The sequence below is a fragment of the Marmota marmota genome, unplaced genomic scaffold, assembly GCF_001458135.2.
Source record: "Marmota marmota marmota unplaced genomic scaffold, marMar, whole genome shotgun sequence".
Taxonomy (NCBI): Eukaryota; Metazoa; Chordata; class Mammalia; order Rodentia; family Sciuridae; genus Marmota; species Marmota marmota.
The window spans coordinates 92,982-104,705 of record NW_026000253.1 but is presented as its reverse complement, the minus strand read 5'-3'; the positions used below and the strand labels follow the sequence as shown (position 1 = coordinate 104,705).

At 37.4% G+C, this 11,724-nt stretch overlaps 1 protein-coding gene across 2 annotated transcripts in view; it reads right to left on the bottom strand.

Moving 5' to 3' along the window:
* Window positions 1-9,842, bottom strand: part of Shroom4 (shroom family member 4) — a 96,146-nt gene extending 86,304 nt beyond the window's left edge. The window contains exon 1 of one of the 2 annotated variants that reach the window (XM_048796629.1): window positions 9,659-9,842. In XM_048796629.1, the coding sequence (XP_048652586.1) occupies window positions 9,659-9,774 (116 nt within the window). In that variant the 5' untranslated portion in view covers window positions 9,775-9,842. The remainder of the gene's footprint in view (window positions 1-9,658) is intronic. The other variant, XM_048796633.1, reaches the window with a different exon arrangement.
* Window positions 9,843-11,724: the final 1,882 nt, after the last annotated feature.

Sequence of the window (11,724 nt, the reverse complement as noted above, 5' to 3'; positions counted from 1 at the left end):
TTTGTTCTCTTATTGTCTAATTTTTTGAGTTCTTTGTATACTCTGGATATTAGGGCTCTATCTGAAGTGTGAGGAGTAAAGATTTGTTCCCAGGATGTAGGCTCTCTATTTACCTCTCTTATTGTTTCTTTTGCTGAGAAAAAACTTTTTAGTTTGAGTAAGTCCCATTTGTTGATTCTAGTTATTAACTTTTGTGCTATGGGTGTCCTATTGAGGAATTTGGAGCCCAACCCCACAGTATGTAGATCGTAGCCAACTTAAGAAAAAAAATCTTACAAATAACAATACTCGTAAGAGAATGAATGCAATGCTAAATGCCAATTTAGATGACTGAAAAATAGAGTCATCAAGTGAACCAGTTACTCATAGTTCCTACATCCCTATATGAGGATACAGGCAGAAAAGTCCTGAATCTTTCCTACTTCCCTATCAGGATGTATAAAATAATAATTTCTGAGTCCTTCCTGTGGACCATACAATGCACTGCATCCTGGGGACATGACAGGGAATAAGGAGCAGTCCTTCCCTTCACGGTTCTTCTAATCCAAGTGTCAGAAATATTTTTCTGTAAAAAGCCAAATAATTAATATTTTTCAGCTTTTCAAGCCATGCAATCTCTGTCACAACTACTCAACCTTGCCATTTTAATGCAAAAGCAGCATAGGTAGTAAATACATGAACAGATGTGATTCTTTTTCAGTAAAACCTTATTTATGGGCACTGAAAATTTAATTTTACATGATTTCACATATGACAAAATACTAACCATTCATTTATTTTTCCCAATCATTTAAAAATATATTTAAACTTAAACAACAATTTTATAGCAGGCCATATAAAATCAGGATGTGGGCTGGCTTAGCCCATGACTATAGTTTGCCAAAATTTGGTCTAATCTAGTGGGGAAAATAAATTTAGAAAAAAAAAACTTTGGTGCTATGTGATAAAGGCTAGAGGTAGACAAAGGTCACCTACATCAACCAAAGGTGTCAAAGAAGATATCCTAGAAATGACCACCCAAGGCTGAGTCTGTAAACATGTGAATGTTAAATCAGGCACGGTGGCACACGCCACCGTGTGCAGAATCCCAGCAGCTCAGGAGACTGAGGCAGGAGGATCGCGACTTCAAAGCCAGCCTCAGCAAAAGTGAGGCCCTAAGCAACTCAGTGAGACCCTGTCTCTAAATAAAATACAGAATAGGGCTGGGGATGGGGCTTGAATGCCCCTGAGTTCAATCCCCTGTACCAAAAGAAGAGAAAAAGAAAATGGATGCTCCAGGTAGAAAGGAGAGAATGAAAAATAACAGAGATGAATAACAGTGTGATATTCTTAGAGAATGGTTATTACTCCAGCATAAAAACAAGATGTGCCAGATGAAGTTGCAGGCGTGGGTAGGAAGGAGGACATAAAATGACATATATTGTGTTTCTGGGCAGTGAAGGCCACTGACAAGTTTTCAGCAGGGGATTGATATAATTGAATCTGTGTTTTGGATTCATCTCTGTGGCAAAACCTTGGCAGACAGATCTGAAGCAGCTGAGAGGTGACTGAAATAGTTCAGGGGAGAGATGATGAGGGCCTGAACCAGGGCAGTAACAGTGGAAATGGAGAGAAAAGGATGGATTCTAGAAATGTCTGAAAGATAAAATCATCATGGTTCAGTGAGGGAGAGCAAGGAGTCAGAATGACTCATAGGTTTCTCATTTGGATGGCTGGGAGGAGGAGGATAGCAGTAACTACTATGGGTGAGGGAGAGAGTTTAACAGGATATACAACAAATTCAGATTTATATACATTGCATTTCTATTTTCTGTGGGTTTTCCTATCTACCTGCTGAATATATGAATCTGAATTTGGACAGGAGGAGATTGGAATGAGAGATAAGGCCATTAGCACAGAAGTGATAGTTAAAATTATAAAGTGCATGGGGTACCTTACATTAAATGAGTAGTCAGGAGAGTCATGGGCCATAATGGTCAAAAGGAAGATTATAGGAGGAAAAATATTTGAGACCTTGATGATATAGAAGAGTAAGTATAAAGAGAATGAGGTATGAGGAAGCTAGATGGGGAAAGGTTATTATCAGAGAATCGAAGTTAATTTTTCTCAATTGATTCCTGAAAATTAAGACCTATTACCTCAAGGCAGTACTTCTCAAATGGTCAGTGTTTTGCTAGAAAGCTTATTAAAGACAGTGTGAAAGCTGGCCCCATGGCACATGCCTCTAATCCCAGCTACTTGGGAGGCTGAGGCAGGAGGATTCTAAGTTTGAGGCCAGCCTCTGCAATTTAGCAAGGCCCTTGTCTCATAATAAAAACTGAAAAATACAAGGGATGTATTGGCAGAGTACCCCTGGGTTCAATCCCCAGTACCACAAAAATGAAACAAAAAAATCTAAAACCTACAATGTCAGAAATCACCCCCAGAGTTTTAACTCAGTGTGTCTGTGAGTCTGTGCTGTTGCCCAATAATTTGCATTTCTAGCAAGTTCCTAAGTGATACTCAACAGTGTGTTTCACTTAGCAACTTGCTAGGGAAACTTACCAGGGCTCTAAAATGCCAATTGTATGATATATATTAACTTCTCTCTTATGTAGCTAAAATGCTCCAGTTACATATCATCCTTCAGAAAAGTGAAATGATACTCACAAATTATTTTCTGTGCTCTGATGCAGATAAAGAACACTGATTGAGAAAGACGGGAGGTGTCAGGGCTCCATGAAAGCAGGGACCATAACTACACTGTTCATGATTGAATTACCAGACTCCAACATAGGTCTGACATTCAATAAATATTTCTTGACTCAAATATTGGCAGGGACCATGACACAGGGGAGTGAGCTGCTGACATAGGTTTGCTTACTGAAGTTAAGATCAGGGCTCCATAAGACTATAAAGTTTGGAACTCTCTACAGGACACTGAAATCTTTCAGTATGTCAGCTGAAATTGCATTAGAGAAGATGACATTGAAGCAGGTGCCAAAGTATAAAATGGGAAAATGACCCAGAGGCTGATAGGTGACATGACAAAGATAAAGCCTGCTCCTTTGAATTTCAAAAGTGAAAGGAGAGCTGCGGGTGTCTTGGTGGTAGAATACTTGCCTAGCATGTGTGAAGGCTTGGGTTCCTTCCCTAGCACTGCAATAAATAAATAAATAATAGTGAATGGATCTTACATGAAGGTAGAGCAATGATTATTTGGAAGTTGTCTATGAAGAGCATGACTAAACCAGGGAATGTGACTATATTTTTCATTAAATATGTCTTGCTCTTGTAAAAAATAATATAACACAGTGCCATAAGACTCTCTACACATCAAAAATTACTCGTATACATGTTTTTCTGTGTGGTTTTGTAATTTCCTCCATAGACATCCTCTTTTTTGTCATGCATATTTCTTATTCTTTTTTTCTTTTTTTATTCAAGGGATTGAAACCAGGGGCACTTAACCACTGAAGCACATCCCCAGTCCCATTTTATATTTCATTTAGAGACAGGGTCTCACTAAGTTGCTCAGGCCTCACTAAATTACTGAGGCTGGCTTTGAACTCATGATCCTCCTGCATCAGCTTTTACAGCTGCTGAGATTACAGGTATGCACCACCATGTCCTGCACATATTTCTTCTTAAGGACATTCCCCCATACGTTATGTGTTTGGTTGCTACTGTGAATGGGGGGGTATTTCTTCATACAGCTTCCAAACTGGTTATTGTGTTCTATTGTTGACTTTAAATTTGTGCTTTTTTGACTTCTCCTTTGAACTGCTTATAACATCTTGCAGTTTCCTCATTAGAGTTTAACAAGATCTTTAATATATGTTCATTTTTATATCTGTATGAGTCAAAGTTTTATCCATTTTAAAAATATTTTAATACTTGCCCTGGATTGTTATTGTGCTATATTATTGAAATAGATTTGTTTGGATATCATTTATAGACTTTGCATGTAAATTCAACAAATTAAATATAATATTCTCTTTTGGAGCAGTCTGTTGGGTTTTGGTGTCAAAATAATGCTTGCTTCACAAATATAAGTTTTCTGGACTAGTAATAGGGGATTGAGGGGGAGAGAGGAGGGATAGAATAAGGGAAGAACAGAGGAATGAATCAGATCTAACTTTCCTATGTACATATATGAATATATCACAGTGAATCTCACCATCATGCATATCTACAAGACACTAACTAAACAACAACAACAACAACAAAACACTAAAAGTAAATAGCAGAAAGATCAGTAAGAGTAGATGGAAGGAAATGGGGGAGGGAGGGAGGATGGGAAGGGGAAGTACTGGTGACTGAATTAGAACAAATTATATTCCATGCCTCTATAATTATGTCAAAATGAATCCCAATGTTATGTATAACTAAAAAAAAGAAAGAAAACAAAGACAACTACCAAAATATGTAAATAACTTTGCCACATTTTCAAATCTATAGCATTTTTACAGAATTGCATTTAGGTATTCATAGAAAATTTTAAGGAAGGCATGAATAAAAAAATATCTGGGCCTAATGTATTTTTCAAAAATTCTCTTCAATTATTATTATCAATGTTTCTAGTTTTCAATGTCAATAGTTTTTATTAGGTATTTTTAAATTTCCTGAGATTTTCAAATTTACTATGGTACAGTTATAGTGTCTCTTTAAATTAAAAAATGTTCTTTGTTGTTTTATTGCATTTATCATTTAATTTTACTTATAATTCATCTTTGTTTTCTTGATTAAATTTGCCCGAAGCTTATCTATTTAATTCATTCTCTCCAAAAAGAATTTAGCCCTTGGCTTCATACTATATTGAATTCTTATTCATGTAATTTTATTCTTCATTTTTAATAAAATATTTAAGGATATGAATTTACTTCTGAATACTGATCTCAAAGTTTTGATATGTCATGATCTCATTTTCATTATTTGTATTAGTCTGCTAATGTTTATTTGAGCTATTACTAGCATTTAAATGTGTTCTGAAATATTCAAGGAACCGATGATTTTTGTTTAAATTTGTAAACATTGTATATTATTATCAAGGCCAATGTGCTTTCTATTTTGAAGAGTTTACAAAAGTCTTTGTGGCATATGTGGTCATTTTTTAAGAAACTGTTTTCTTAACATTTTAAAAGAGTTCTGTATGCACTACCTGTTAAATACGTTTTTTGAAACTTATTAGATTGAATGAATTATGTCTTTCAAATGTTCTACATATTTATTTTCAGTCCACGTTGTCATAGTTAAATCATGTTAAAGTCTCCTAGACATTTCCATATTTTTTCTTTTTGCACTGCAATGCTTCTAAATATTCTTTACATATATAGATGCCATATTTTGCAAAAAAATAGTTCATGAATACAATATCTTCAAAAATGGCTTGTATCTTCTATCAATATAAAATGAATCTCCTGAGAATAACATGATCATATGATTATTATTCCTGATATATTTCTTTTCACATAGAGAAGTGACATGCTCAGATGCCTATTTGGAGAATGGATTGATTGGAAGGAGGTGAGACTGAATGCTGAGAAGCCAGTGGGAAGGCTCTGAAAATAGTTCAGGTGAGAAATCGTGAGTGATTGAATTAAGACGAAGGCAACAGAGAGGATTTTCAGCAGATTAAAAACATCAAGATTTGAAGTTACTTGGACTGCAGGGGGTGAGGAGAGAGAAGAGTTGAGGTTACACCTAGACTTCTAACTTGACCATTATCGAAAAGGCAATATAGGAGGAAGAGCTGGGTTGGCTTTTCAGAATGGACAATTTTCTGAATTTCGTTCTCTTTATGTTCATTCTCAAAGGACTCAAGCCCAGACCTAAGGCTCAGTTTTGGGTCTTGTCAGTTGATTGCTTACTCAAAGCAAAGTCCCTCTACCTTTGTACAAAACACTAGGATGAAATTCATAAATTACAGGGAAATCGCATTTGTTTAATATGCTAACAGCTCTTTCATAAATTTGAGGGGAAAAAAAAAACAGACTAAACGAGAAGGAATTAATTTCCTATGCCATGCCCAGGGTAGTCCATATGTGAAGGTTAAGTTTTCCACAAGAGGGCAGCATCACCTCATAAATTATGCATTGAATGCCTCCACCAATAAGGGCTGAGGTGGGGAGCAGAAAGGGTAGACAATGTAGGTTCAGGGAGCCATAGGGCCTGCCACACTATGAATAATCAAAGGCCCTGTTATCTGCAAGGCCATAATTATCACCACTCCTAGGCGACTGGCAGTGGCAGATGTTGCTACCTCAGGGGGAAAGAAGACATGGAGCTTGCCAAAGGAGGATGGGTGGGTGAAACAAGGAAATCCTCACACTCCTGTGACTGGCTCAGAAGCTATTCTGGATGGTGCCCATACTCCCTCCAAGTGTATCTCTACAGCCAGCATCTCACAGGGGCCTGTATGTCTTGTTTAGATCTTTACCGCCCCTAATGGTTTCCTAGCAAATTACACTCTCAGTAGGTTAGGTTGCAAAGCATACTATGGTTCTGCTATTTGATCCATTTAACAATGTTTGGTTACTCCAGTTATGCTCCTTTATACCCTAGGGAAAGGAATGGAACTGAAATTCCCAGAGAAACCATTATGTAAAAGGCATTTTGTAAAAATTGTCTCATTTAATCATCATAATAATACCATTAAACTACCAATTACTATTTCCCATGTGACTGAAACAGGAAGTTGCATACATGAGTCTATCGGACTCCAAAACAAAAACTCTTATTAAGCTTCCCCTCCAAGTTCCTCAAAAAGCTCAACACAGAACCACCAAATGACCCATCTATACCACTCTTTGATATTTATCCAAAACATTAGTCAGAATACTATAGCAATATATTCATACCCATATTTATAGCAGCATAATTCATAATAAGTAAATTATAGAACCAGCATAGGTATTGTCCAGAGACAATGGATAAAGAAAATACTTCTCACTCTCTCTCATTCTTTCTCTCTATAGATAGATAGATAGATAGATAGATAGATAGATATAAACACATGGCTGTGTGTGTGTGTGGGGGGGGGCAATGGACTTTTATTGAGCCATGTAAATGATATTATGCCATTTGCAAGAAAATGGATGAAACTGGAGAAAATCATGTTAAGTAAAATAAATCAGACTCAGAAAGTCAAAGGTTATATGTTTTCTTTGTTATGTGGAAGGAAAGGAAAAAGGAAAAAATGGATCTCATGAAAATAGGAGAACAATAGAGCAGAGGATGGAGATCAGAGGGAGGGAAGAGGGGAGGGTAAGAGTCTGAAGTTGATCAAGTTATGAGTATGTATGAATATGTCACAATTAATTCCATCAATTATAGACAATTATGCATCAATAATTTTTTTTTCAAGATCTACCTCTTCAGGGTGGGATTGTGGCTCTGTGGTAGAGCACTCACCTAGCATGCATGAGGTACTTACTGGGTTTGATCCTCAGCACCACATAAAAATAAAAGTATTGTGTCTGTGTACAAATATATATATATATATATATATATATATTTTTTTTTTTTAAATATATATATACTACCTCTACAATAAATCTCATTTATAACTTAAACCATGACTAATCCAAGACTAAATCCATGATAATGTTATTGCACAGTATAAAATGTTATTCAGGTACACACATGTATAGGCATAGCTTAATTTTACATACTAGAAGGCAATACAACCAATAGGATGCTATATAACCTCTCCTTCTTAACCTCAAACCATTTCCCCCTAAGTAGTCTCTCTTTAGGATAAATAATTTGGATATAGGAACATGAGAACAATGGAATAATTGAAGAAAGTTCTGTTTTTCTAGTTTAGTTGGCTCAGGGATTTATGGCCCTGGTCATTGAGATAAGCTTGGATAGATAAGATAATGTGTTAATTTTGAGCATGCTGTGTTTGAAAGGCTTTGGAGACACCTAATTATAAATGTCCAGTTGGAAGTAGCTTACGTCATTTGAGACACAAGAGAGATAGTCATCCACAAATAGATACAAATTAAAGCTAGAGGATGGGGTGAGACTTTCCACAGTAAATTAATGAAGTTAGAAAGGGTGGAACTGGGGAAAACAGCAGCATTTAAGGGACAGTCAGGGGAATAGCATGTAGTAAGAGCCTGGTTAAGAAATGGACAAAGAGGTAGGAAAAGAACAAAACATCAGGGTATCTGGAAAGTAAGAATTTCCTAAAGGAGGACACAATCTTGGAATTGATGATATCAAATGGCATGCAGAAATCATAGTTGATGAAGATTGAAAATAATCCATTGTCTTTGACAACTAGGAGATGATTTGTGTGTATTTTGACAGAGTTGTTTCAGTGAAGTTCTGAGGATGGGAAGCTAGATGGCAGGTGAAGAGGTGGAGACAGTGAATATAAACTGAGTTTGAGGCTAAGTTTGAACCAAAGGAGAAAGATGGGGTAGTAGCAGCCAGAACGAGAAGTAGGATCATAGGAAGATGCTTTTAAATTTTTTCTCCAATAAAAATAATTAAGATAAAGGACTTAGGCATATATCTCGAATAAAGGAAACCATCCACTACAAAGGGAAAAGCCTGGGCTGGGGTTGTGGCTCAGTGGTAGAGCACTTGCCTGGCATGAGTGAGGCCCTGGGTTCGATCCTCAGCACTACATAAAAATAAATAAATTAAATAAAGGTATTATGTCCATCTACAACTAAAAAAATATTAAAACAAAACAATAGGAGAAGTCTGAGTGCCAGTAATACAACGTAGAGATGCAGCAGCAAAATGAAAAGCCATGGGACTAGGGATGTGGCTTGGTGGTCAAGTGCTTTAGCATGTGCAAGGCCCCAGGTTTAATGCTTAGTACTGAAAAAAAAACAGTCACATAGACTAAGCATAATGACTGAATCCAACAACGTGCTTCCCTTCCTTCTGCTTATATCTCTGCACTTACCTGGAGTGTCTCCCTTTCTCATGGTTTCTTATTCAGATTCTGCCTGCCCTTTAGCTCAAAGTTCACGTCCTTTCTAGACTCTTACCCTATCAATCTAGTCTGAAGTGATCTCATTTTCTTAACAGCAATTTCTATCTGAACAATCCATTTAATGATCACACGCCACCCTGTAAAACCTCCTTTACTGCTTTCTTTAAAAAAAAAGTATTGCTAATCAGTTGCTCATATATGTGTCTTTTCTCCAGTTTTAGACTGTACAGTCCTCAAGGGCAATGTTTCTATCTTAGAATTTGCCACAGCCCCCAGAGTGCCTACCTTGAGTGGCAATATGGTCTCTTTAACATTCTGTGTATGTGAAAATGAACCCCATGATTATGTACAGTATAATGCACTTAATAAAAACTCTATTGATAATGTAGTTGAACAGTGGCAGCCTGTTATGAAGGACATGGAAAAATGCTGTCTGAGGTAGGCCCTAAGTGCATACTGAGCAATTTAGTCCTCTGAAGTAAATAGGGAAACTGAGTCTTGCAGAGGCACAATAAATGTATCTGACATGATATGGCTGGTATGTGGCACTGCCAGGATTTGCACCAAAGGTTCTTTTTCTTATGCCAGTCTGCTTTAGTTATCCACAAAAGTCTGTCCATGTGATGCACCTCTCTCTTTGATGATAACGACAAAGATGTGACTCTATTGAGACTTTCATACCAACCAAGTATTTCAGTGGCCTCTGCACCTGTACCTTACCTCCTGACAATCAGCTTGAGGATCCGGAAGGAGCCTTTGATGAGGATGAGAGCTTCTTGGCGGGAGCCATACAATGGAGTGCCATTGATATTCACCAGCTCATCACCAGTCCTCATCTTCTGGGACAAGGCTGCCTTGCCTCCATCTTCAATCTGTGTTGCAGAGAACAAAATAGAAAGCAGGTGGTGAGGGGACTTCCTCCCCATAATTCTACTCCTTGGTTCCTCCCAATCTTGGAACTACAGGTAGGATAGGGAATGGCTCCAGGAAGCTTCTGGGAGCAGCTGAGTTGATCATAGGCAATTATTTCCTGAAGGAAACGCTTGGGTAAACCTTTAAAGAAGGAGTCAACTCAGAAATAATGCAATCCCTGCCTGGAGGAATGAACAGTCCATCTGGAAAAACAAACACTTCTAAGCCAGGTGTGGAGTGCACATGTGTAATCCTAGCAGCTCAGGAGGCCGAGGCAGGAGGATTGTGAGTTCAAAGCCAGCCTTAGCAATTTAGCAAGGCCCTAAGCAACTCAGAGAGACCCTGTCTCTAAATAAAATATAAAAGCAGCTTGGGATATGGCTCAGTGGTTAAGCACCCCTGGGTTCAATCCCCGGTACAAAACAAAACAAAAATAAACCCTGCTTCTAAAACAGAAAATGACATTTGGAAGGAACCCCAGAGTATGGCTAAAGTAGAAACATGGCACTGAAAAATGCACACAAAATTAGAACCAGATGAGATAGGCTTCAATGAAATTTGGCAAATCCTTTCCTATCTTTGGGAAGGCCTTGAAATCTGATAAACTTGACTTTGAATTCTGACCCTACTACTTTGTAGCTGTGTGATCCTAAGCAAGTTACCTAACACCTCTGTGTTTCAATTGCCTCATGTGTGACGTGTAGATAATAAGAATACCTACCTCACAGGGTGGTTAGTATTGGAAGTGTCTGAGAGCATTAAGTCCTTACAAAATATGATCTCAGATTATTATAATAGTCGGTTGACTAAAGCCCTTGAAGGTGGCTCCCAGCTCAACATTCTGCAAATGCACTTGCAAATTCAAAAGATATGACGTAGGTATGAACAATGTAGCTGCTCATTTATCTACATCTATTCAAATGTCTAGCATAGTGCTTCCAATCCTGGCACATGTAGGCATTCAGTAAAAACTGGGAATATGGGTATTTATTGTTCTACCATAGCCCACAGATTTCCATGGACCAATCTCAATGAAAAGGTTGTCAAGCCAGGGCCACTGAAAGCAAAGCCAGAAGTAATAGTTATTTGGGTAGGCAAAAGCAAAGCAGGATGTCCCCCAAGTTTTCTTGCTATGGCTAATTTTATATGTAACATTCCTTTTAACACAAAGGTGACTTCTGCCTATTACAGTATCAATTTCATTCATGGTGAAAGCAGACATATATCTATTAACTCATCCCTCAAGTATTTAGTGAATTTTTATTACGCATAGAACAACATACAAAGTGCTAGAGATACAGAAATGAACTCTTAGCCTCAGAATTACTGTCTAAAGTTTATGGAGATGGTCAGGTAAAATAAAATCCAAAAAGGAGCTAAAGATGATTAAGTCATACAGCCCTTAGGGGAAAGTTTATTTTAAAGGGGGCAACTAGGGCTCATCTTCACTGAAGGTGGTATTACACTTACTTCTACTCTTGTTCTAACTTTCCTGTCAGTCTTCTGTAGCATGTCCCCAGTCTATCCTCATACCCTGGAAGTTAGAATATTGCTGAGTTTTAGGTTAGCCAGCTCATGTGTAATTTGGCAGATAAGATCTGAGTGTAGAGAAAAATGCTAATTCAGGATTTTTAAACCCCCATCAAATAAATTGAACTTCTGGGTTAAATCACAGACTTGTTCAATGTATTACTGCTAACCCAACATTTTTAAAAAAATAAACTTTCTGAAAAATCATAGGTTGACTATGTGACATTAAAGACCTATTTGAAGACATATATGTATGGCCCAGTTTCCAGTACAAAGATAGATAAAGATATATAGATATATGTGTACATACATGTATGGAGATACACACACACACCACACACCTG